This window comes from Panicum virgatum, chromosome 1N (genome assembly GCF_016808335.1).
Source record: "Panicum virgatum strain AP13 chromosome 1N, P.virgatum_v5, whole genome shotgun sequence".
Taxonomy (NCBI): domain Eukaryota; kingdom Viridiplantae; phylum Streptophyta; class Magnoliopsida; order Poales; family Poaceae; genus Panicum; species Panicum virgatum.
The window spans coordinates 40,539,982-40,565,836 of NC_053145.1; the positions used below are offsets into that span (position 1 = coordinate 40,539,982).

General features: G+C 47.6%; 1 protein-coding gene across 1 annotated transcript in view; it reads left to right on the top strand.

Annotated features, from left to right (window-relative positions):
- LOC120654086 (11-beta-hydroxysteroid dehydrogenase A-like) overlaps positions 1–25,428 on the top strand; it is a 30,470-nt gene extending 5,042 nt beyond the window's left edge. The window contains exons 2-6 of the mRNA XM_039931667.1: positions 23,623–23,815; positions 23,923–24,008; positions 24,131–24,262; positions 24,504–24,668; positions 24,807–25,428. Of these exons, the coding sequence (XP_039787601.1) occupies positions 23,623–23,815; positions 23,923–24,008; positions 24,131–24,262; positions 24,504–24,668; positions 24,807–25,133 (903 nt within the window). The 3' untranslated portion in view covers positions 25,134–25,428. The remainder of the gene's footprint in view (positions 1–23,622; positions 23,816–23,922; positions 24,009–24,130; positions 24,263–24,503; positions 24,669–24,806) is intronic.
- The last annotated feature ends 427 nt before the right edge of the window (positions 25,429–25,855 follow it).

Here is a 25,855-nt window from a genome sequence, read left to right on the forward strand (position 1 = left end):
AGCTATTGTACTATATACAAATAGTTGGACGAAGTACACTTACATACAAAATACACTGAGGAGAGACTTGTCTAGGGCGTCTTGATGGTACAGATCATAAAGATTTTCAAATTCAATCCATATGCCATCCATCCCTCGATGGAAATGCCTATCTTGTATTCGGTCACGGAACACTACATCTTTCGATGCACTTGCTTTCATTTACCATTCATGCAACTCACGCATCTTAGTTGGTAGCTTCGAAATCAACTCTTCCCACATAAGAGGTTCCCCCAACACGAAAGGTTTTTTGTTTGCCCCTGGGTGAACCTCGATTGGAGCCTCTTCGAGCAGCTGAGCTTTTGTGAGGCCGCTTTCCAGCACAAACTGAGCAGTAGCTGCATCCTTTTCGGAGAGGACTTTGAGCGGGGGTATCGATTGCTTGGACTGTTGTCCGAGTTGGGGAACTTGGTTGCGCCGACAGTTACTTGGCTTCTCCCAGGACTTTGTGATCTGGCGGTCGTAGTCCGATAGGGGTACCCTGTACTTCGGTTGGAGTAAAGATCTGAAGTATTTCTTATCTGCCTCTGACCATTGATGCACCAGTGGAGGCTTTTTTGGTGCGAAATGAGCTCTGACGTGCTCGCGCACACTTTCATCCAATTCCTCCTGAGTCATATGGTATGCTAACTTCTGTGGTGGAAGCTTTTCTTTCTTCTTCTTGGGGGTGTTCCTCTTCTTAGGAGGTGGCACGACCCTTGTGCTCTTCCTTTCCTGCGGAGGCTGTGGCGGTGGGACAGAAGGCTTTGCGCTATCCTTCTTCGCCTTCAGAGACAGTGACGGTGGGAACCAAGGCCTTGAGCTGGCACTTGAGTCCCTTGCGGGCTCGGGAGCCGGACTGGGACTCTTTTATGCAGCTGGTGCTATTCTGGGAGCCGGACTAGGACTCCTTTGTGGTGCCGGTGGTGATCTCAGAGCTGGACTGGGACTCCTATGTGCTGCCGATGGTGATCTGGTAGCTGGACTCGGACTGGGACCAATTTGGGCTGCCGGTGACTTGACAGGCTCGGAGCAGGTAGTTGGTGTATCGGCGAATTGTATCCCAGAGGCCAATCATATGTACCGCTTGTTCTAACAGATCCATGTGTGCATGGCGTGTCCGAGTTCCTCTTCTCCGTCGCTTCTAGGGATCTCGAGGTCGAGGTCTTCCCATCCTGGCTCGACTCGATCGACCATGACCCTAGCATATCCTTCCGGAATCGGCCTGCCATGAATTATCCCACCTTGGACAGGCACTTCAGCAATGCCGTGCGCGACTAGTTTGATCTTTTTCCTCTGCTGATACAGAAGCTCGCAGGGTGTCCTCACACTGATGTCATCCACCGGGTAATGTTCTGACTCGTCCGCAACCACTATGGGTTGACCTCCGGCTGGGTGCTCCGTGGAAGCGACGCTGCTACAGCGTTGTGAGCCGAGGTTGCTCTCCAAATTGGCGGCTGATTTGGCTTCTTGTTGGTGTGCCTGGCTGCTACCTGCCATTACCCCTTTAATTGAAGCTATCCTCTGTTCCAAGGCACACATCTTATCTTCCTGTTCAGCCTTCTTCCTGGATCGGCTTCGATAGGTCTCAATGTCAGCACTGAAGCAATGCTTCCATGGAACTACACCCATACCTCGCACATGTCCTGTGTGTTCCGGTGTCCCGAGAGCGTACGTCAGCTCATCTTTCTCTCTGTTCGGCTTGAAACTGCCTTCGAACACGGCCTTTAGTGCCTCATCCAGCCTGTTGGCCGCTTCTCTTATGGTGTCACTAGTAATAAGCGAGCCATCTTCCGGGTTTAGGGAGCCTCCATGAGCGTAGAAGAAATGCTTTGCTTGCTGCAGCCAGTCGAAAGTTGCCAGTACGATTCCCCATGCAGTGAGGTCGTCTTCCATTTTCTGCCATTTGGGGATCGCCGTCGAATAACCACCTTGCCCAAGATGGTGAAAGTGTATCTTCTTGCTCGCGTTCTCTTTGGCTTGTGCTGTCCTTTTCTCGCTGGTCTCGGACAGTTTGTACTGCACAAATGCATCCCAAAAAGGACGCTGCTTCTTGAAGTGCTTCTCGAAGTCTGGCACGCGGCCCTTCTTTATGTAGTCTTTGTTCAAGTTCTTGTCGAACGTCTGGAAAGAAATAGCCATCTTCTTCATGACCCAATCCTTAAAGATTTCTTCTTTGTCCTCTGGAAAACTGATGTGTTGTTTGACATCTGCCCATAGCATTTGCTTCTCTGTTTCAGGGACGATGTCAGCATCATTATCAGTGCTTTTGGTTTTCTTCCAGAGCTTGAAGCTAATCGGGATGTTCACCCTGACATAACATCTGCACTGATTCACCACAGTCGTCTTAACCCCCATTGGGAGACTTGGGTTCCCCATCCGGGTGCAATGAGGTGATCGTGGTACGCCCCTCCATCTTTTTCTTGGAGCCTCGTTTACGTTTTGAGCTCTTCGATCCGGAAGCCTGAAATGAGATATATATATATATATATATATATATATATATATATATATATATATATATATATATATATATATATATACATGTTTGACATACATAAGTATCTCATATTCTATGATCGAATTCTATATACCTCGGGGATGTCATCTTCCACATGCATATCTTCCATAGTTTCGGCATCGCCATCACTAGTATCGTTGAGATACTGGCTGCCATCATCCTCGTTTTGATCCTCTAGGAAACACCCTATGGCCTGGGTGCCTTCTTGGATCATTTCATGGAGGGCGTACTCGTCTTCAAAATCACGTTGAAAGGGATCCATCTCGATCCCTATGCAAACATATATAATACGCGGAGTTACGTGTGATACGCGAAATTGTATAAGATGCGGAGTTCTTATATGAAATTATATATGACGCGGAGTTGTTGTATGGAATTACACGAAATTAAAGCAACAAAATATGATAAATTTAGAATTTAAATTTACAAGCTGAATACATCATGAATTGACACAGATATAAGTTAAATACATCATAACACAACAACATGAAAATTATTAAACTCAGATATAAGTACATCATAATATATCCAATAATTTTCAACAATAAGTACATGATTCTATGATTTTCTATGATTCTCCAACAATTTTCAACAATAAATACATGATTCTACGATTTTCCATCTAATCTCTACGATTTTTCATGATTCTCCAACAATTTTCAACAACAAGTACATGATTCTACGATTTTCCATATATTTTCTATGATTTTCTAGAAAATCATACAATTTTTGCATAAATTTCTACAAGCCTCTAAAATTTCCCTATAATATTCAAATATTTTCTACAATTTTCTGCAATTGCCTATTGTTTTCCTATAATTTTCTACAATTGCCTATAATTTTCCTATAATTTTCTACTATTTCCTATAATTTTCTACAATTTCCTATAATTTTATACAATTTCCTATAATTTTCTACAAATTCCTATAATTTTCTACCTATTTTCTACCTATTTCATATCTATTTTCAACTATTTCCAAATTAATTAAAAAACTGTTGACGTCAGCATAGAGTAGTGCTGACGTCAGCAAAGGGCTTACGTCAGCCCGATCTCCTTCACGGCCGGCACAGCGGGTCGGCGGGGAGGCAGGCCGGCGTCGAGGGCGACGCGGTGGTTTGACGGGGAGGCAGGCTGGCGCGACGGCGGTCGAGCTCGGGCCTCGTGGCGCGGGTCGGCGTCGAGGGCGGGGGGCGGCCGGTGTGGCGGGTCGGCGTCGAGGTCAAAGAAAGCGCGGCGGCGGTCGAGGGCGGCAGGGCAGCGTCGAGGGGCCTGGCAAGCGGGGTAGCGGCCACGAACGGCGGACGTCGTCGAGGGGCGGCGGTGGGTCAGCGCGCGCGGCAACGACGGCGGTCGAGTGGGGCTGGGACAGCAGCGCTCGAGGCCGGTACGATGCCTTGCGGGTCGCGGCAGCAAGGGACAGCGGCAACGGCGTCGGGCGACGGCGTGGGAGACGTCGAGGACGGCAGCCGGCGACAAGAAAGAGGGACGATCGAGCGTGGATTGCGCTCGATCTAAGTCCCCGAAGTTATATAGTGGAGACAGTTTAGTACCGGGCAAAGCCACGGCCCAGTACTAAATTGGCTCCTGGGACGTTTAGTACTGGGCACAATCATGGCCCGGTACTAAATTGGTCACATTAATACCGGGCCAAGGCTCTGCCCGGTACTAAACAGCCCCCACTGGCGGGAAATTTTTGTGGAGGCAGGTTAGTATCGGGCCAAGGGCCTGCCCGGTACTAAAACACCAAAATTATTAATTTGCACCAATTATTTTATTTATTGATTATGCATTTCTATTGTGTAATAAATTAACAAAGACATTAAAAAATAGAAGGATATAATATTTTGAACATGCAAAAATTTTGTAGGGCACTTTGCATCATGAAAAATTATAGAATATAGGTATATGCAAAAAATTTGTTTTATTTTCATTTTAATTGTTTTTGGTGTGTAACATATTTAAAAAAATCATGGAAATGCTAATATATGTTATTTAGATCAAGAAAAATGGTAATTGTGGAGTAGACAATGAAGGGGATCATGTTGAAGATGCAAACACTGAACGAATAATTAATACATAGGTAAACAATACTAATTTATATTATTTATGATCACAAAATAAAAATAACTATTACAAAAATCACTTCATCAAATGAACAATAAAGTAAAACATAATGGATACACAATACTATGACTCAACATTATTTAATGGAACATTTACAATTTTCTTTTTGACGAACGTCCTTTGGTCGTGATCGTGGCATAAATAAGGAGCGTCCACTTTGACTAACAAGATGCTTGGGTCAATATCAATCGAGAACGGAGGACGGTCATCAAACTGATTAAAGTCTTCTGACTTGTCCGAAATATTCTCAACTCCAATGATTTTTTGTTTTCCTGGAAGAACTATGTGGCGTTTTGGCTCGTCGTCGGACTTGACTGAATTTTTCCTAGGCTTGCTTGACATGTTCTTCACGTAGAACACCTGTGCGACATCCTTGGCTAGGACGAATGGTTCGTCTTTATATCCAATATTTTTGAAGTCCACAATTGTCATCCTATACCGGTCTATCGTTATGCCGCCTCTAGCTCAGTTCACCCATTGGCACCGAAATATAGGAATCATCAAAGGCCCATACTCTAGTTCCCATATCTCCTCTATGACTCCGAAGTAGCTGTCCTTATTTCCATCATTGCCTATTGCGTCTATACGCACACCACTATTTTGGTTGGTGCTCTTTTCGTCTTGAGCTCTTGTGTAAAATGTATACCCATTAATATCGTACCCTTGGTACTGCATGATTGTCATTGATGGGCCCCTTGCCAGCCATTGAAGTTGCTCTGCAATCATGCCGTCACCCATCAATTTTGCTCTAAGCCAAACAACAAAGTTATCAATGTGATGCCTAGTAATCTAGGCCTCAGACTTCCCTGGGTTTTCAGACCTTACGATATTCATGTGCTCATCCATATATGGAGCCACGAGGGATGAATTTTGTAGAACTGTGAAGTTTGCTTTGCGGATTTCACTCTCTGGGATGTGCATATTAGATTTCTTCCCTAGTATGCCCTTTCCCTTCAATCTCCCCTCGTGGCGTGACATGGGGACCCCTATTGGATTAAGATCATCAATAAAGTCAACACAAAAGTCAATGACCTCCTCTGCTCCATAGCCCTTGGTGATATATCCTTCTGGTCGAGAACGATTGCGAACATACTTCTTAAGAACTGACATGTATCTCTCGAAAGGGAACATGTTGTGCAGGAATACAGGTCCCAGAATATTTATATCTTTGACAATATGAACCAAGAGATGTGTCATAACATTAAAGAACGAAGGTGGAAACACCATCTCAAAGCTGACAAGGCATTGCACAACGTCATTCTGTAGTTGTATGAGCTTCTTTGGATCGATTGCCTTCTGTGAAATTTCGTTGAGGAAAGCACATAACTTCACGATTGCCAATCTAACATTCTCCAGTAGAATACCCCTCAACACAACTAGAAGCAATTGTGTCATCAGAACGTGACAGTCATGAGACTTTAAATTTGTGAACTTTTTTCCTTCATGTTTAATCTTCCTTGTATATTTGACGAGTACCCGGACGGTACCTTTATACTGTTCAAGCAATCAAACATGCTTTGCTTCTCCTCTTTACTGAAAGTGTAGCTATCAGGACGTAAGTAATGTTGTCCCTTCTCTCTCTTCTCAGGTTGAAGATCTTCTCGTTGTTTCATTTCTTTCATGTTGCATCTTGCTTCGAGTGTATCTTTTCCTTGACCATAAGTACCAAAGAAACCTAGTACATTCACGCAAAGATTCTTTGTTAGGTGCATGACGTCAATTGCGTTGCGGACCTCCAAGGCTTCCCAATAAGGTAGCTCTCACAATATAGACTTCTTCTTCCACATCGGTGCATGGCTGTTTTCATCATTCGGAACTGGTTGGCTGCCGCGACCCTTTCCGAACACTACATGAATATCCTTTATCATCGAGAAAACATGCTTTCCGTCATGGAACATAGGCTTAGCACGAGTTTCCAGTTCCCCTTTGAAATGTTTCCCTTTTCTTCTCAAGGGGTGTTTGAGGGGCAGAAATCGACGATAGCCCATATAGATGACATTCCGAGAATTTTTCAGGTACAAGCTGTCAGTTTCATCTAAGCAATGGGTGCAGGCCTGATATCCCTTGTTCGACTACCCGGACAAGTTGCTTAGTGCAGGACAATCATTGATGGTTACGAAAAGCAAAGCTCGGAGGTCGAAATTCTCTTGTTTGTACTCGTCCCACACATGTACACCTTCTGGCTTCCACAACAATAAAAGCTCATCAACCAACGGTCTTAGGTACACATCAATTTTGTTGCTAGGTTGTTTGGGGCCTTGGATAAGCGGCGGCATCAATATATACTTTCTCTTCATGTATAGCCAAGAAGGAAAGTTAAACATACAAAGGGTCATAGGCTATGTACTGTGACTGCTCGACTGCTCCCCCACTCACCGAATGGATTCATTCCATCTGTACTTAAACCAAACCTTGTGTTCCTTGGGTCGCTGTCAAAATCTGGAAATTGTCTATCCACGTTTCTCCACTGAGACCCATCTGTAGGGTGTCTCATTAGCTTATCTTGCTTACGCTCTTCTTTGTGCCACCGCATCAACTTAGCGTTTGTTTTGTTTCTGAACAAGCATTTCAAGCGTGGTATAATCGGGAAATACCACATCACCTTAGCCGATGCTTTTTTCCTTGCGGGCTCACCGTCAACATCACCAGGATCATTTTGCCTAATCTTATACCGCTTTGTGTCACAAACAGGACATGCATCCAGTTCCTCGTATTCACCACGATATAGGATACAATCATTAGGACATGCGTGAATCTTCTGTATGTCCAACCCAAGAGGGCAAACAATCTTTTTGGCTTCGTAAGTTGTCGGGGGCAGTTCGTTCCCCTCTGGAAGTATCTTCTTTACAAGTCCTAGTAGCTCCTCAAATCCCTTTTCTAAAACACCATTGGCTGCCTTCCACTGTAGCATTTCCAGTGTGGTGCCCAATTTTTTTAACCCCTGCTTGCATAATGGATACAACATTTTCCTGTGATCCTCCAACATCTTCTCAAACTTCTTTGACTCCTTCAGGTGGTTGTTGTTCTTCTGCATCATTTGCTTTTGCCTCATGCATTGGTTCATCTTCAAAGACACCCGCTTCATACAAGTGAGCCCAGTCTGGAATGTTATCATCATTATTATCTTCTTCATTGTCTTCCATCGGAACTCCATATTCACCGTGCTTGGTCCAAAGAGTATAGTTATCCATGAAACCCTTCTCAAAAAGATAGACATGTAGAGTATGTCTTTTTGAGAACTCCTTTTGATTTCTGCAAATGCGGCATGGACACAACATGAAACCTTTCGACGACTTGTGGGTCTCAGCAGCATCGAGAAAAGTTTTAAGACCGTTAAACCACGCCATTGTGCACCGCTGGCCGTACATCCATTGTCGATCCATCTACAAATAATATATTCTTGTTGGATAAGCAATTTCATTCGGTGCAAAAGAACTTAACATTTTTTTAATAACAAATATTTTTATTACATCCAACACAATTTATTCAACAACACATACATAGATTGCATTCAAAAACTAACACAAACATCCCAAAAAACAAACATGCAACTTAAAAATTCGCACAACAACACATAGGTTTTCAACCATCCTTGCGTGGAAACGCAGATTGCTCTGACGGATTTCTAGCTGCCCCAGAAGAAGATGGCAGAGCTGGAACCTCCAGATTTGGTGGTGATGAACTGTAACGCCGCAACAAATCCTCAAGATCAAACGGAGGTTCCTCGCCCCTTGCCACACATTCTCTATATTCTTTTTCCAAATAACGGAGCGCTGCCCTGTGAAAAGCACTAGGTTTCTTGCACCGACGACCGACTGGAGTTGTGCCCTTCTCTCCAAAAGGACAACGATCACCCCCACTGGCGCCACTCCCTCCAGTTGCTGAAGCCATATTTCACTGGAAAACACTATTATTTTTCACAACATTATAAATTCTTACAATTACAATAAAATCTAAATAAATAAATTAAAATAAATTACATTAATTTGCAAATTTATTGAAAAAACTCTTACAATTACCATGCAAATATTAATTACTATTACAATTTCAATGATCAGATTAATTAGTCTTACAAATAACAATGAAAACATATAAAAAAGACGAAGAATTACTCTCACAATTACAATTAAAATATGTACATCATTATATCCTCATATTCGAATTGCACAGGTACTTACCATGAAGTCTGAAATGTAATCAAATTAGAGTTGCAATTGAGGCATTAGTCATTATTGTGTGCCGTGCTATGTCACAGTTCTGTCTAAGCCCTTATTCTTCGTCGGTCCTGACCTCACCATATCTATGTAATGAAGGGTCTAGAAAGAGCTGTGACAGAGCAGGCACAATGTGACTAATGCCCCAATAGCAATAGTACTTTGTTTACATTTCACACTTGCTGATAAGTGTCTGTGAACTACAATGCAAAATCACATTAATTCTAATATGCTACGGTCATTTCTAAGATATAGAAAATAAGTGAAAAATATATCTATAAATTATCCACATTCAACCTAGCCAATAAACCTACTCCCACATTCAAGTCATTGGTTCTATATATCTCAAATCATTGCATAAATCAAAGAAATCATGTTCATCCTCACTATTTCCAAAAGTCACAAAGTTCTCTAACTATGGAGCATAAAATGAAGCATAAAGACTATCAATGAAGAGAGGATAAAGTTGCAAACCTTTTGAAGTGTCCCCTCATAAGAGAAGACTTAAAAGTGATACAATATCAGTCCCAGGAGGCTGATAACACTTTTATTACATCAGATGGTACATCACCGTACAACTCTACGCGGAAGTGGGCAGTGAAACGCCACTATCGCGAGGATAACAACTAACACCCACACAACGATATTAACTACGAAGAGGGGGTCATCAGAGCCTTGCGCCATACGGATCTTCCTGCGGGTGACCCTATCCACAGGCAAGGTTGGGTGCAGGACGGAACCTCTACTCAACATCTTCGGGAATGAAGTCTGGATCTTCCTCTGTAAAAAATAAGAATGGGGTGAGTACAAACGTACTCAGCAAGTTCAACCACACCCACGGAGGGGGTATAAACAGAATATAATGCACAGGGTAAATCAAGGAGAAGGCTAGGGTTTATTTTGCAGAAAGCAAATTTTTATGCAGGGGTTCATTTGAAAGAAAGGATTTTCAAAGCAAGTTTTCCCTTGTACTGGATAACACGTAGTGTTGACCCACACAGAATCCAAGTTTTAAGCTGCTACCGGACTCCTCATCCGCCGTAGCACACGGCACAACTGCCGGACACTTTTCCAAAACAACTCACGCCAACCCATCCAATCCCAGAAGAAATACTAGTTATGTGACCACACCGTAACTCGCCCAATACCGTGGGCACGGCTATTCGAATAGATTCTTAACTCTGCAGAGGTGTGCAACTTTACCCACAAGCGGGGCACCACAGCACGATCACCTTAGTGTCGGTGCAGATCCCAACAAAGCCATTACCCATCTTAGCTAGACCTGACTAGCCACCACGGGATCTACCAAGGGGTCATCGGCCTATCACTGAGGTATAACCGGGGCATAAGTCACACAGAACATATCCCTTCTCCTTGGTCACCCATTGCTCTCAGCTCTCCTGATGGCTATCAGACTAACTAGTGGGGTTTATGCTAAGCCGTTGCCCATTCAACGGTCGAGTGGTTTGCACGATAGTGGAGTTAGGTGAGATGACACACCAACTCGGTCCTTAGTTGTGACAAAATGGATATCTCCCTTCCTTGCTCTACCACTCGGCTATGAGCACACCATTTGGCAATTCACACAGAAGTGCCATCCATCCCGTCTATACTCATCTTTCGAAAATTTCACATTTTCCCTTCCCACACACACTCACGCATTTTCTTTATAAAACAAGTTGTATCGTGTTTAAGGTCCTAAGCGTTCTAGCAGCGATTAACGTCCAAACACATCACATTCAGACATTAATCTAGGTGGTCAAGGAATGGTTATAACAAATCAAAGGGTGGTTATCCAACCATGTTTTCAGCAGGAAAAACATATGTAGTTTTGTAAAACAGGCCAATGGGTTGTGTTTATAAAACTGGGACAAAACATGCATCAAAGGATGAGATTGAACTTGTCGTCTTCAAAGCCTTCCCGGAAGTCCTAATCGAGGTACTGTCCTTCGGGTTCAGGATCGTGGAACTGGTCCTCATTCACTTGCTTGCAGTACTACTCGTCGCGGGTTCTCCATAGTTCACTCTGTGATCTACGATGTATACAAACAAACACACAATCAAGAAAAAGAAATAAAAGTTTTATCGTTGAGCTCGAACCAGAAACAATTAAGATATGGAGATAGGAGTAATATTTTTGGGTGGTTTCCTAATGGCATGGCCAAAACTATGTTAGAAATGGCGTGGTAAAGTTTCAGGTCGATCGGAGATTGTTTGGCGCATGAAATGATAGGTTATAGAGAGGTTTAGGGGTTAAATAAGGAGTCAGGGACCTGTTTGTAATTATTTCTGAGAAGACAGGGGCTTGACTGATATTTCAGAAAATACCCGGGTCATTCTGAAAATGGTCAGAGTTTTATTTAGAAATATGTTTATATGGGGGAGGGATTTATTTTGGAATATAATAAAGGGCAGGGATTCTTTTGCAAGCAGGCAAAAGAGTGGAAGGGCTCTTTATAGAATAGAGGGAAGGGGAGGGGGTTTTTGGCAAATGTGCCCTCCTTCTTCCTCCTCATGCACAGAACAGAGGAGGGAGGGCGCAGGGCGTCGGCGGCCTTGGGGTCGGCGGCCTTGGGGCTTGCGGCGGCCAGGAAGGAGGGGGAAAGGAGGAGGGGCGTACGGGGAATCGATTCCCCTCCTAGATTTGAGGGGTGGTGGCCCGTAGAGGCGGCGCCATGGCGGCGGGCGGCGGCCGGCCCTGGACCGTACGGGAAGGAGGGGGGAAAGGAGGAGGGGCATACGGGGAATCGTTTCCGAGAGTTGCGCGAAGGTGCTACTTATGGACCGGGAGAGGCGGTGGGGAGGGCTGGGCAGGTGGCCGGCTAGCGAGCTCCGAGGACGGCCATTAATGGCGCTTGGAGTCGTTGTGGTGTCGTGGAGCGACGACGCAATTCGCGGTGGCGGTACGGGTGACAGGATGGCTCGAGCGGTGCGCCGAGGAGGACGAGCACATGGAGGGGCCCTGGGCGCTATGCTTGTCGCTGAGCGGCACGAGCGGCGAGGCGGCGGCGCTGTGCGAGCAGTGCGCGCGTGTGCGTGGCCGACGGCGAGGGCAGGCATAGGAAGGCGGTGGTGGTGCTGACCAGCGGGAGGCGCGGCGAGCTTCGGGACCGCGTGGAACGCGTGCGGCGCTTGGGCAGGCGGCCGTGGCGTGGCGCGGGCGTCGCGGCATGCGCAGCTCAGTGCGCCGAGCGCGGCGAACCCATGCGTGCGCGTGGCCTAGGGGTGCTCGGCGCGGCTGGGAAGGCGGGGCGCGCGTGGGGAGAGGGCGGCGGCGAGCTGCTTCGGCAGCGAGCGGGCGGCGGCGAGCTGCTTCGGCAGCGAGCGGGCGGGCATGGTCGGGGAGCCAGGCAGCGGCGAGCTGCTCAGCGTGCGGGAAAAGGAGAGAGGGAAGGAAGGAAGGAGATGGAGCAAAAAAGAAAAAGAAGGAAAATGGAAAAAGGAAAAAGAAAAAGAAAAGGAGAGAAATAAAGAAAGAAAGAGAGAAAGAGAGAAAGAGAGAAAAAGAGAGAGAGAGATTCGCGATGACGCGCGGGACAAGGGTGAACAGGGAGATGGGATGGCGATGGATTCGGATGTCTGGATCGGGTTTTTCGGAAGATCGGGAGATCGGGCGGGAAAAATGATTTGAGCTTAACGACAAAAAACTTTTGAAAAAAAAATTTAGCGCGTGATTTAATTTGGTGAATTTTTGGGATGTTACATACCTACCCCACTTAAAATGAATCTCGTTCTCGAGATTCGGCTGGCTCCTAAACAGATGGGAAATTCTTTCTTCAGAGCATCTTCATGCTCCCATGTAGCTTCTTCTACTCCGTGTCTGCTCCACTGAACTCTGCAAATCCGTACTTCGGAGTTTCTTGTCCTCCTAGTGATAGTGTCCAAAATCTTGATAGGTACTTCCTGGTACTGAAGATCTGTCTGTAGATCTATCTCTTCTTCTAGCACATGCTCTTTCTCTGGTACTCTCAAACATCTCCTTAGCTGTGACACATGGAATACCGGGTGTATATCCGACATTCCTTCTGGTAGCTCCAAACGGTATGCTACGGCTCCTACTTTCTTCAGAACTCAGTACGGTCCAATGTACCGAGGGGCCAACTTTCCTTGTACCTAAAATCTTCGAGTTCCCCGAATAGGTAAAACTTTAAGGTAGACGAACTCTCTCAGGTTGAAGCTTATTTCTCGTCTCTTCTTGTCTGCATAGCTCTTTTGTCGAGACTGGGCGGCCTTTAGCTTTTCTCTAATCTCGGCCACTCTTTCTTCGACTTCCTTTATGAGTGCGGGTCCAACTAGGGCACATTCTCCAACTTCTGACCACATCAGGGGAGTTCTGCATTTTCTTCCATAAAGAGCCTCGAACGGTGACATGCCAAGCTTGCCTGATAACCGTTGTTGTATGAAAATTCCGCATAGGACAAACTCTGCTCACAATCCGTGCCATAGGTAAGGACACATGCTCTCAACATATCCTCCATGATCTGATTTACCCTTTCTGTTTGGCCATCCGTTTGCGGGTGATAGGCAGAGCTGAAATCCAATTTGGTGCCCATAGCTTTATGCAAACTTTCCAAAATCTAGAGGTGAATTGGGTCCCTCTATCTGAAACAATTCTGCTAGGCACACCATGCAACTTTACTATGTTTTCCACATAAATCTTAGATAGCTTTTCTCCACCGTAATTGGTCCGTACGGGTATGAAATGAGCCGCTTTAGTGAGTCGGTCCACTATTACCCATATGGGGTCATGTCCTTTCTGTGTTCTGGGCAAACCCACTACATAGTCCATTCCTATCTCGTCCCATTTCCAAACCGGGATGGGTAGGGGTTGCAACAATCCTACTTGCTTCTGATGTTCGGCCTTGATCCTTTGACAAGTACCACAATGGGCGACGAATCGTGCAATATCCGCCTTCATTCCTTTCCACCAATATTTTTGTTTTAAATCCATATACGTCTTGGTGGATCCTAGGTGGATGGAGTAGGCCGAGTTATGGGCTTCATCCATTATTATTTGTTGGAAGTCTCCTTCCTAGGGCACACAAATCCTATTTTTATACCATAAAGTTTCCCCACTATCCACTCTAAAATCCGTTGCCTTATTTTCTTCAGTTTGCATTCGGGTTTCCATCAAGTCCTTGTCCGAACTTTGGGCTTTTCTAATCTTGTCCACAAGAGTGGGCTGAATGCTCATCATGCGAATGGAACCTCGAGGGACGATGTGCACATTCAATCATGCCATCTCTTCCTGCATATGGGTATCCTTGGGTCCATAAGATTTCCGGCTTAAGGCATCAGCTACCACATTAGCTTTGCCAGGGTGGTAATGAATTTCCACATTATAATCTTTAACCAGTTCTAACCATCTTCTTTGCCTGAGGTTCAGGTCTGGTTGGGTAAAGATATACTTCAGGCTCTTATGATCCGTGTATATTTCACACTTGTTTCCAATCAGGTAGTCTCTCCAAATCTTGAGGGCATGCACTACGGCTGCAAACTCCAAATCATGTGTTTGGTAATTTTGCTCATGAGGCCTGAGTTGGCGGGAAGCATATGCAACCACTTTCCCATCTTGCATAAGGAAACACCCTAAACCTTGTCGGGATGCATCACAATAAAAGACAAAATCCCGATGAATGTCTGGTAGGGTGAGTACCGGGGCGGTTGTCAATTTTCTCTTTAATTCCTGGAAACTCCTTTCGCAGGATTCTGTCCAAACAAACTTCTTTTCCTTCTTAAGCAGTTCTGTCATGGGTCGGGCTATCTTGGAGAATCCCGCAATAAATCTTCGATAATACCCAGCTAATCCAAGAAAGCTTCTGATTTCACTAACATTAGTTGGTTGCTGCCAATTGGAAACCGCTTCGACTTTCTTAGGGTCGACTGCTACTCCTTCTGCGGTCAGAATATGTCCAAGAAAAGCCACTTTCTCTAGCCAAAATTCACACTTGCTGAATTTTGCATAGAGTTTGTTTGCTCTCAACTTTTCCAAAACTACCCTCAAATGTTGCTCGTGCTCCTGGACACTCTTCGAGTAAATAAGTATGTCGTCGATGAAGACTACGACAAACTTATCCAATTCGTCCATAAATACCTTGTTCATGAGATTCATGAAATAAGCAGGTGCATTGGTGAGTCCAAAAAACATCACCTTAAACTCAAACTTCCCGTAACGGGTGACAAAAGCTGTCTTTGGGATGTCGCTCTCTCTAATGTTGAGCTGAAAGTATCCTGACCTCAGATCGATCTTGGAGAAGTACTTGGCCCCTTTTAGTTGATCGGAAAGGTCATCAATCCTGGGGAGGGGGTACTTATTCTTGATGGTAACTTTGTTCAGTACCCGGTAATCTACACACAACCTCATACTCCCATCCTTCTTCTTGACAAATAGGACTGGGGCTCCCCAAGGCGACGAGCTTGGCCTGATGAAGCCAATTCGTTGTAGTTCTTCCAGTTGCTTCTTTAGTTCTGCCAATTCAGAGGCTGCCATCCTATAGGGTCTCTTGGCTATAGGAGAGGTTCCAGGGACAAGGTTGATGACAAACTCTATATCCCTATCTGGTGGCATTCCGGGAAGTTCTTCAGGGAAAGCATCTGGGTATTCGTTTGCTACCGGGACTTCCCCAAAGGACTTGGCTTCCATGCTGAACACCATCGGGTCTAGTCCACTTCCCCAGGTATGGCAGGTTACTCGTATTCCCTCTGGGTTCGTCAGGTGTACCACCTTATCAGCGCAACCTATGAGACCATTGTGCAGGCTTAACTAGTCCATTCCAAGGATCACGTCTATTCCCTTAGACTTAAGTACTACTAGATCTGCTAGGAATTCTACCCCACTCAAATTGATCCTTACCCGTAGACAACCCAATCGACATTTGATGTCACCTCTAGGTGTCCGGGTTAATAGGGGTGTTTTTAGTAGTACTGTAGGTATGTTGTGTTTTTCCACAAAACTTGAGGATATGAACGAGTGTGATGCTCCAGAATCAAATAGTACTATTGCAAGAGCTGAGCTGACTAGGTACTCACCGAGCACTACGCCCTGAGCTCCTTAAGCCTCCTGCGTGTTGATGCGGTTGACGCGGTCTCGTCCAAATGACTGCTGGGGCTGCCTCATCTGCTGGTTGTTGGTGGTGTTGTTGTTGTTGTGGATGGGCACTTGGTTGGCACCTAACAGAACTGGCCTTGGTCCATTTACCATGTTGGAGAAGGCTGATGTAGCAGGCTTGTTCTTGGCATATGGGCAGTTAGCGATGAAATGCCCTGTCTCTCGGCAATTGAAACAGGCCCTAGCATTGCTGTTGTTGGTGGTGACTTGGCTTGCATTACTCTGCGGGGCCTTCATGGTGTTCTGGCTCCTGAACTGTGTGTTAGGGGCCTGTGGGCCTGTCACCTGAGACTGAGTCCTATACTGCATTGGGGCCTGAGACCTTGGTGCAGTGTAGCTAAAGCTTCATGGTTTCTGAAAGCGATCCTGCTGGCGGGCCTTGCTTTCCCGAAATTTGCGCTTGTTATCCTTCCTTTCTTCAGCTTTGGCCCTTTCTGTGAGAATAGCCTTGTTCATCAGAGTATTGAATTCGGGGTAGATCTGAGGGGTAAGCAAGGTCCGGAGTTCTGGGTTCAATCCCTTCTTGAACATGTCCTGCTTCTTTTCATCATCGTTCACTTCCTCTGGTGCATATCGGGCCAGCTCCATGAACTGGTAGGTGTACTCTTCTACTGGCATGCTTCCTTGCTGTAGTGCGCGGAACTCATCCACCTTGCACTTCATGGTGGCTGAGGGGATATGATAGCGGCGGAATTCCTTCACAAACTCCTTCCAAGTGATAGTGGAGGCGTCTTTGGCAGCGGCACAGTAATTCTCCCACCAGGCTAAGGCAGTCCCGGTGAGTTGGTGGGCTGCCAGAAGAACCTTGTCTCGATCTTGGCATTCAAACGGCTCGAGCTTCCTCTGGATCACACGCATCCAGTCGTCTGCATCCAAAAGGTTGCTGGATGCGGCAAAGGTGGGCGGCTTGGTCCTCAGAAAAGCTATCAGCTTGTCATTCATGGTCTGCTCTCGTGGCCGCTTGTTGATGAGGGCATTGACCAGTGTTTCCAGTGTCAGGGTCTGGTTGTGTATTAACTGTGCCAGGTCCCCGAGGGGTGGTGGTGGTGGTGGCACTGGCACTTTTTCTTGATTTTGTCCTCTGTTCTGGCTCACTTCCTGTTCTTCCTGATGAGGGTTCTGCCCATTAGGCTGTACTCCTGCATCAGCGGCTGCAGGGGTCCGGTTGCGAGAGGCCCTCGTACCGCTTCGCGAAGCCATATGTAGATTAGGTAGGGTCTTTGTGAGATTGGGATTAAGATTATGTGATGTTTAAGTTGTTTAATTCGTATTTTTGAAAAGGCAGAATCCACCTTCTGCCGAAAAGCACACAGTCATACAAATAAGCAAACAACAAGCACACACAACTTTATTACTGCAAGGGAGGGTACAACACGGGGGCAAGACTAAAACGCGTACTACACGTCCGCGAACAGGTTCACACTTAAGGGTACAAGTTAAGCCAAAGGGGCTAGGAGGGTATAACACTAGGGTGGCGTTGGGTGTTCTACTCGCGGGGCGAGCCTTCTTTTGGGGCGGAGTGTGCGAGTAGTCCTTGCTCGCCGTCCTTGCTCGCCGTCCTCTAGGTTTCTATTTTCCAAGGGTTGCACAGCAGCTTCTCTTTCAATGGCGGAAGTAGACCCTTCAGGGTTCTCGAGTGGAGCTTGTGGGGTTCTCAAGAGTGGTCCCCATCCTATGACGGGCGTCCCGAGTAGAACATGTTCTTCCCCAATTGCCGGGACTGGCATTCCACTTCTGGTCCATTCTTGCATACGCCGGTCCCGGGCCTGCCTGAGGCTCTCCTAGGCAACCGCTTCGCTGCTAACCGCGGCTGCGGCTCTTGCCTCGGCTTGGGCTATCCGTATCTATTGCAGTTTTACCGCGAGCTCTGCTTGCTCGGCTCGATGGGTCTGCTCCCTAAGGATGCTGGCTTGTTCGTCAAAGAGCTGGTCCAAGGAGGCTAAATAGGTAGTCACTTGGTACAAGGGATCTTCTTCATGGTGGCGCCATTCCAGGTTTCTCATACGAGCTTCCCAAACTGGGGTTCTGATGGCCGGAGGGAAGAATCGCATTGGTGTGGGGGCGAGGTGTCCTTCAAAAATCCGGCATAGATAACGGAGCGCCTTTCTGATGGCCAAGGGATAGGTGTCTTGGTGCCTAAACCCTATAGCGGTCACTCACCATGGCTGAATGTCGGGGTAGCGGTCATTTCTGGCAATGACCAGGATCACCCTGCAGCGGAGGGTACCATGGTGCTCGTACTCTCTGCTGTAGTACCTTGGGCGTTCCGTAACGCCAAGGTTCTCCAGGGCGTTGATCAAAAGGATGGGGAAGCCAGGTGCATCTTGGCAATTGCCCTGGGTCCATCCTTCCTCAGCCATCTGAAAGCAAAGGTAGAGTGAATAAGTTTTGCATGAATATTTGGGTACAAAAGGGGGTAGATGGTACTTATTATTACAACATGGAGAGGTACAGTTTTCATGGATACATGATTATTAGGATATGGTTCTAGCTTGGAGTGCTACTCCTATCATGGGAATTCTTCCTCGGTCCGGATAGGGCGCTTCTTTGGTGGAAGACACTGATCCATCACATCATCTTCGGTCTGAGTATCTCTATCCCAATGGGTTTCTTCGGGTTCTTCCTCTATCCACCCACCTACTCCTCTACGAGCCTCGTACTCTTGCCATTGGGCTTGGAGAGCAGCTAGGGAATACTCGGCGCGTGCGGCTCTTGTCAGTTGTTCCTCCAGTTCTTGGGTTGCCTTTTCTGCCCGGTGGATTTGATGCTTCAGTTGTTTCGTCTGTTCGCGGTAGAGTTCATCCAGGCCGTTGAGGTAGATGAATAGGTGGGAGACCGTATCTTCTAGGTCTTCTTCTTCTCTTCCAAGTTCTCTCATTCGGGCAATCCATGAGCGTCCTCTTCCTTCCGTAGGCGGGAAATATCCCATAGAAGTCCACTGAAGATGATGCTTGTAGACCACACGCAGAGGTCGCAGGGATTTACGGGCGGCCTTTCGGTAGGTGTCAGGGAAGCGAAAGCCAGTGGTGGAGGTGAACCATGGGTCCACGTCAGGATAGCGGGTGCTCTTTCCCACGAAGATCATCAGTTCGCATCGAAGAGTGCCCCTGGAGTCGTACTCCCGGTAGACATACTCTGGTGGGTCCACAACTCCGACGCGTTCCAGGCTAAGTATCAATAACTTAGGAAGGCCGGGTTCTGCGTGGCAGATTCTGCCACTCCATCCATTGTCAGCCATCTGGAACAGGGCAAGAACCAGCGGTGAGTGTATGAGTGAAAAAAGGACACTTTTCCAAAACAACTCACGCCAACCCATCCAATCCCAGAAGAAACACTAGTTATGTGACCACACCGTAACTCGCCCAATACCGTGGGCACAGCTATTCGAATAGATTCTTAACTCTGCAGAGGTGTGCAACTTTACCCACAAGCGGGGCACCACAGCACGATCACCTTAGTGTCGGTGCAGATCCCAACAAAGCCATTACCCACCTTAGCTAGACCTGACTAGCCACCACGGGATCTACCAAGAGGTCATCGGCCTATCACCGAGGTATAAACGGGACATAAGTCACAGAGAGCATATCCCTTCTCCTTGGTCACCCGTTGCTCTCAGCTCTCCTGTTGGCTATCAGACTAACTAGTGGGGTTTATGCTAAGTTGTTGCCCATTGCATGGTCGAGTGGTTTGCATGATAGTGGAGTTAGGTGAGATGACACACCAACTCGGTCCTTAGTTGTGACAAGATGGATATCTCCCTTCCTTGCTCTACCACTCGGGCATGAGCACACCATTTGGCAATTCACACAGAAGTGTCATTCATCCCGTCTATACTCATCTTTCGAAAATTTCACATTTTCCCTTCCCACACACACTCACGCATTTTCTTTATAAAACAAGTTGTATCGTGTTTAAGGTCCTAAGCGTTCTAGTAGTGATTAACGTCCAAACACATCACATTCAGACATTAATCTAGATGGTCATGGAATGGTTATAACAAATCAAGGGGTGGCTATCCAACCATGTTTTCAGCAGGCAAAACATATGTAGTTTTGTAAAACAGGCTAATGGGTTGTGTTTATAAAACTGGGACAAATCATGCATCAAAGGATGAGATTGAACTTGCCGTCTTCAAAGCCTTCCGGGAAGTCCTGATCGAGGTGTTGTCCTTCGGGTTCGGGATCGTGGAACTGGTCCTCGTTCACTTGCTCGCAGTACTGCTCGTCGACGGGTTCTCCCTCGTTCAGTCCGTGATCTACGACGTATACAAACAAACACACAATCAAGAAAAAGAATTAAAAGTTTTATCGTTGAGCTTGAATCAGAAACAATTAAGATATGGAGATAGGAGTAATATTTTTGGGCGGTTTCCTAATGGCATGCCCAAAACTATGTTAGAAATGGCATGGTAAAGTTTCAGGTCGATCGGAGATTGTTTGGCGCATGAAATGATAGGTTATAGAGAGGTTTAGGGGTTAAATAAGGAGTCAAGGACCTGTTTGTAATTATTTCTGAGAAGACAGGGCTTGATTGATATTTTAGAAAATACCCGGGTCATTCTGAAAATGGTCAGGGGTTTATTTAGAAATATGTTTATATGGGGGAGGGATTTATTTTGGAATATAATAAAGGGCAGGGATTCTTTTGCAAACAGGCAAAAGAGTGGAAGGGCTCTTTATAGAATAGAGGGAAGGGGAGGGGGTTTTTTGGCAAATGTGCCCTCCTTCTTCCTCCTCACGCGCAAAACAGAGGAGGGAGGGCGCAGGGCGCCGGAGGCCTCGGGGCCGGCGGCCCTGGGGCTTGCGGCGGCCGGGAAGGAGGGGAAAGGAGGAAGGGCGTACGGGGAATCGATTCCCCTCCTCGATTTGAGGGGTGGCGGCCCGTATAGGCGGCGCCACAGCGGCGGGCCGTGGCCGGCCCTGGCCGGTGTGGCGGCGGCGCTGCAGGGTCCCGGTGGCGGCTAGGGCTAGGGGTAAATGACGAGGGAAGCGAGGGCACCCTGCTGCTCTCCTCACCTTGGGCTAGGATGGAGCGAGGAGGTCGGCCCACGGCGGCGGGTGGCGAGCAGCAGAGGCGACCGTGGCGGCGGTGCTGCGGGCTGGGAAGGAAGGCACGCGGTGGCGGAGGCGGTGGTGGTGGCCGAGAGCTGCGCGAAGGTGCTACTTATAGGCCGGGAGAGGCAGTGGGGAGGGCGGGGCAGGTGTCCGGCTAGCGAGCTTCGAGGACGGCCATTAATGGCGCTTGGAGTCGTTGCGGCGTGGAGCGGCGACACAATTCGCGGTGGCTGTACGGGTGACGGGATGGCTCGAGCGGTGCGCCGAGGAGGACGAGCACGTGGAGGGGCCCTGGGCGCTGTGCTTGTCGCTGAGCGGCTCGAGCGGCGAGGCGGCGGCGCTGTGCGAGCAGTGCGCGCGTGTGCATGGCCGGCGGAGAGGGCGGGCACAGGAAAAAGGTGGTGGTGCTAACCAGCGGGCGGCGCGGCGAGCTTCGGGACCGCGTGGAACGCGTGCGGCGCTTGGGCAGGCGGCCGTGGTGTGGCGCGGGCGTCGCAGCGTGCTCAGCTCGGTGCGCCGAGCACGGCGAGCCCGTGCGTGCACGCGCGCCTGCGCACGGACCAGGGGTGCTCGGCGCGGCTGGGAAGGCGGGGCGCGCATGGGGAGAGGGCGGCGGCGAGCTGCTTCGGTAGCGACACGTGGAGAGAGGGAAGGAAGGAAGGAGAAGGATGAAAAAAGAAAAAGAAGGAAAATGGAAAAAGGAAAAAGAAAAAGAAAAGGAGAGAAATAGAGAAAGAAAGAGAGAAAGAGAGAAAGAGAGAGAGAAAAAGAGACAGAGATTCGCGGCGGCGACCGCGGCCGGACGTGCACGAGCGCCGGTCGGGCGTGACATGTGGGACAAGGGCGAATAGGGAGACGGGACGGCGATGGATTCGGATGTTGGGATCGGGTTTTTCGGAAGATCGGGAGATCGGGCGGGAAAAATGATTTGAGCTCAACGACGAAAAACTTTTGAAAAAAAAATTAGCGCGTTATTTAATTTGGTGAATTTTTGGGATGTTACACCTTTGGCGCACTTGGATGAGTGCAAATCACACAAAAAATGGATCAAATAGCGGCGCAACTCTAATATGAGAGAAGAAACCGAGCTCGAGATGGCTCTCTGGTGAAATTGGCGCTGGCTCGGCTCGGGGAGGAAGAAGCCCCGATTTATAGTGGGAGAATTAGTACCGGGTAGTGCCTACAGCCAGTACTAATGCTCCCCTTTTAGTACCGGCTGTAGCCACCAGCCGGTACTAAGTGTACTGGCGCCAATTTAGTACCGGCTTGTGGCTCTTGCCGGTACTAAATTATCACTAGCCGTTGCAGGCGGCTGTCGGGGGCTGTCGGTGGCACACATTAGTGCCGGGTGGAGCCACCAACCGGTACTAATAAGTTCCCATGGCCACTGTTCCATTGGCCCGGTACTAAATTTGCACGTTAGTACCGGCCGAAACCGTGACCGGTACTAATGGCCGCGGACAAATGTGTGTTTTTCCAGTAGTGTCCCAAAACTATATGCCAAATAAAAACAAAGCTCATCTCCAATAGTTTGCTATTTTAGACTTGGCAAAATGTAAAAAGAAGGCCCCTATAATAATTTTTTGCCGGTCTTTTCCTATTTGACGCGCGAAGTCGCGTCCTGCTTCACGCGCGCCACGCCACCGCCGCCACTGCGTGTTCCTGCGTGCCATGCGATCTGCTGGTGGTGTGATCCAGCAGCCGGCCTGCTCCCTGCAAGGCCAGGCTACTGGCTTGTTCTTCGCAAGAGGGTGATTAATCTTCTACCTCCAGCCGGCCATCTCTTCCTGCGTGATCTACTGTCGGCCAGGAGTCATGCCTTTGAATCACAATTGCAATCGTCAGCTGACCGACTAATATGGTCAATTGACCGATGTATCGGTGAACCCCACTGTCAGCTGACCGACTTATACCGTGAACCCTAGCAGAGAGCACGGTGGCGTCAATGATGATTTGTCGCGTGTGAGGACTCCAGTTGAAGTTTCTTCCCGCGTGCAGGAGAAGATGACCGACGGGCTTCGCGGGCGCCGAGAGATGTGGAGACCCCTGGAGACCGCAATGCCAAGTCCTTTCCGAGCACGTATATTTGCGCGTGGAGGGAGTGAGATTTGCCAAGTTTCTAAATTTGTCAAGTTGGATGCCAGACTGTTGGAGGCTATTTTTTCTTGATTTACCAAAAAAAAGATGGATGACAAGTAAAGATGTCCAACTCTTGGAGATGCTCTATATGTAGGCACCTACGCTGACCGAACAAACTTGAACATTTTTCAAGAGCAGAAAACTTAAGCAATCACTCTGTACGACTTCGTGGGCTAACCATTGAATTGAAATCCAACGTTTCGAATTCATTCACTTTTCTAAAACATTTTTTATTTCTGTATGTGGAAAAAAATTATTTTTTCTGATCTACCCATTCTTTCTCAGACTAGGATATTAGGACTATGGCATAGTTTTTTAAAAAAAAACTGTCAACAGCATGCATTTTTCCTGTAGTGGCTATTTATTTTCTCTGTCGAAAATTTTTCTATGTGGTGGACCATTAATTACAAATATATTGACTCTCATATTTGCATCATGTGTAGGAGCTTGCGTACCAGTACGCTAAGAAAGGGGCGTGCCTTTCGCTGGTGGCCCGTCGGAAGCACGCGCTGGAGGGCGTCGCCGCGGCCGCCCGGGAACGCGGCGCGCCGGACGTTCTCGTCGTTCCGGCCGACGTCTCTGACCCCGAGCAATCGAGACGCGCCGTCGAGGAAACTGTCGCCCACTTCGGCAAATGTGTGCCGCTCTACCTCTGTCTATATGTTTCTCCATCATCCTGCTGCTTCAGCAGCAACTGCAAGCCTTGTCTGATCATGTCTGCATCAATGCATCTGAGCCATCAGTGAACCATCTGGTTGCCAATGCCGGGGCCTGGTCCATCTCCTTCTTCGACGAAATCACCAACATAACTGCGTTCACCAAAATGATGGTAAGCCAATCGAGTGCTCTGTTGATGCACAGAAGCAAAATTTACAAAATGCGATGTGAATGAGTTCGGCTATTCAAGCAGTAACGTATGGTGACGTTTTTGGCATGCTTCTATGTACCAAGGACGTGAACTTCTGGGGCTCTGTCTACCCAACCTACTACGCCCTGCCACACCTCAAGGCCAGCAAAGGAAAGCTCATCGTGTCGTCCTCCATAGCGGCGACGGCGCCTACATCTAGGTTGAGCTTGTACAATGTAAGCAATTGAGAAACAAACATCCGTTGCCTGAAAAAAGTTTATTTCTCGAACTATTTTACAGTGCACAATACTACCATATGGTATTATGCAGTATAGAAAATATATAACCATCCATTAGAGAGGGTAAAATTGCCATTAGTAGCTTAATATAAATTGACTACAACTATTTCTCAGCCGATCATCACCTATTAGGTGTTAATTATGGATTTTGAATATTGAAATTTGCCTGTAACAACAGGCCACCAAGGCAGCACAGCTCAGGTTCTACGAGACGCTGAGATCCGAACTTGGCTCGGAGGTTGGCGTGACCATACTGACCGCCGGGTTCGTGGAGTCCGAGATGACCAAGGGCAAGGCGATACAGAGAGACGGCGAGGTCGCCGTCGACGAGGAGGCCAGAGATGTAAGTTGCAACATGGCCAGTTCCAATGTTTCAGTCAAGAACACAGCTTCTCCAACGTCAGGGATTGTTATATATGGACCTCCAAACTGTTTCACTGATGAGCAAATTAATAGAAATTCCTCTCCAATTCGTCTGCAGGTGCAGATCGGGGTGTTCCCAGTAGCCCGTGTCGACAAGCTGTGCAAGGCAGCCCTGAACGGCATCCGGAGAGGCGACTGGTACGTGACATGGCCGTCGCTGTACCTGACGCTGCCGCTGATCGCCTGCCTCGCCCCCGAGGTCTTGACCTGGCAGTCCTACGCGCTGTACAACGCCAAGAAGGGGAGCCCGCCGCTGAGCCAGAGGATGCTGGACGCCACCGGAGCCAAACGGTTCTACCCGCCGTCGCTCCGGAGCCATCCAGGCATCAAGACGGAGAAGACTGGTGATCGCAGGGAAGAAGATGATGCCGCGTCAAATGTGTAGCGAGCCACACACTCTTTTGTGGTGAAGGAAAGTGCCCAGGAAAGGCTGCAAAGGGCCCTGTTACCCAGGTTTAATTATAGTATACATATAATTCAAGAGTGACTGATCCAGTGAGGAATGATGTTGGCATGAACTGCTAGCTGAGGTATTGTTGTGCAGAGAGAGAGATCCTTTAATCTAAATTGGTTGCGATAGGGATTATTAGGACCTTGGTGCACACCTGTCATCATCCGAACAATTGAGGATGCCATGACATGCTATTAATAATCACCACTTCAATGGGTTTGGGATTTAATTTCGAGCATGTTAATGCTCTACGACTCTAGTTTAGTTTCGAGCCAGTATTATAGCAGGTTGTAAACAGACTGAATGATGATGTGGAGGAGAGAGGAAATGAGAGAGAGGGGAAGTGGGTTGTAAACTTACAGTCAGCTTCGACACAAGAACCAAGAAATCTTGTGAGAGAGACAGGTGGATCATGTATTAATGATAAAGACCTAAACCATTATACAAGAATCCTTACATTGGGTAGCAGCCTAAATTATTAATCTTGCTCTTCTCCCGCTGCCGCAAACACCCTAGCTCCATCTCGCTTTGGGGCAGCCAAAACTCTAGAGCTGAATCTGTATTCCATATGCACACAAGATTCAAGAATGAAGAGCCATGTCGGCTCGGACTTGAGGCCCCCGCGTCGTCTCCTCAAGGGGGGCAACTCGGGCGGT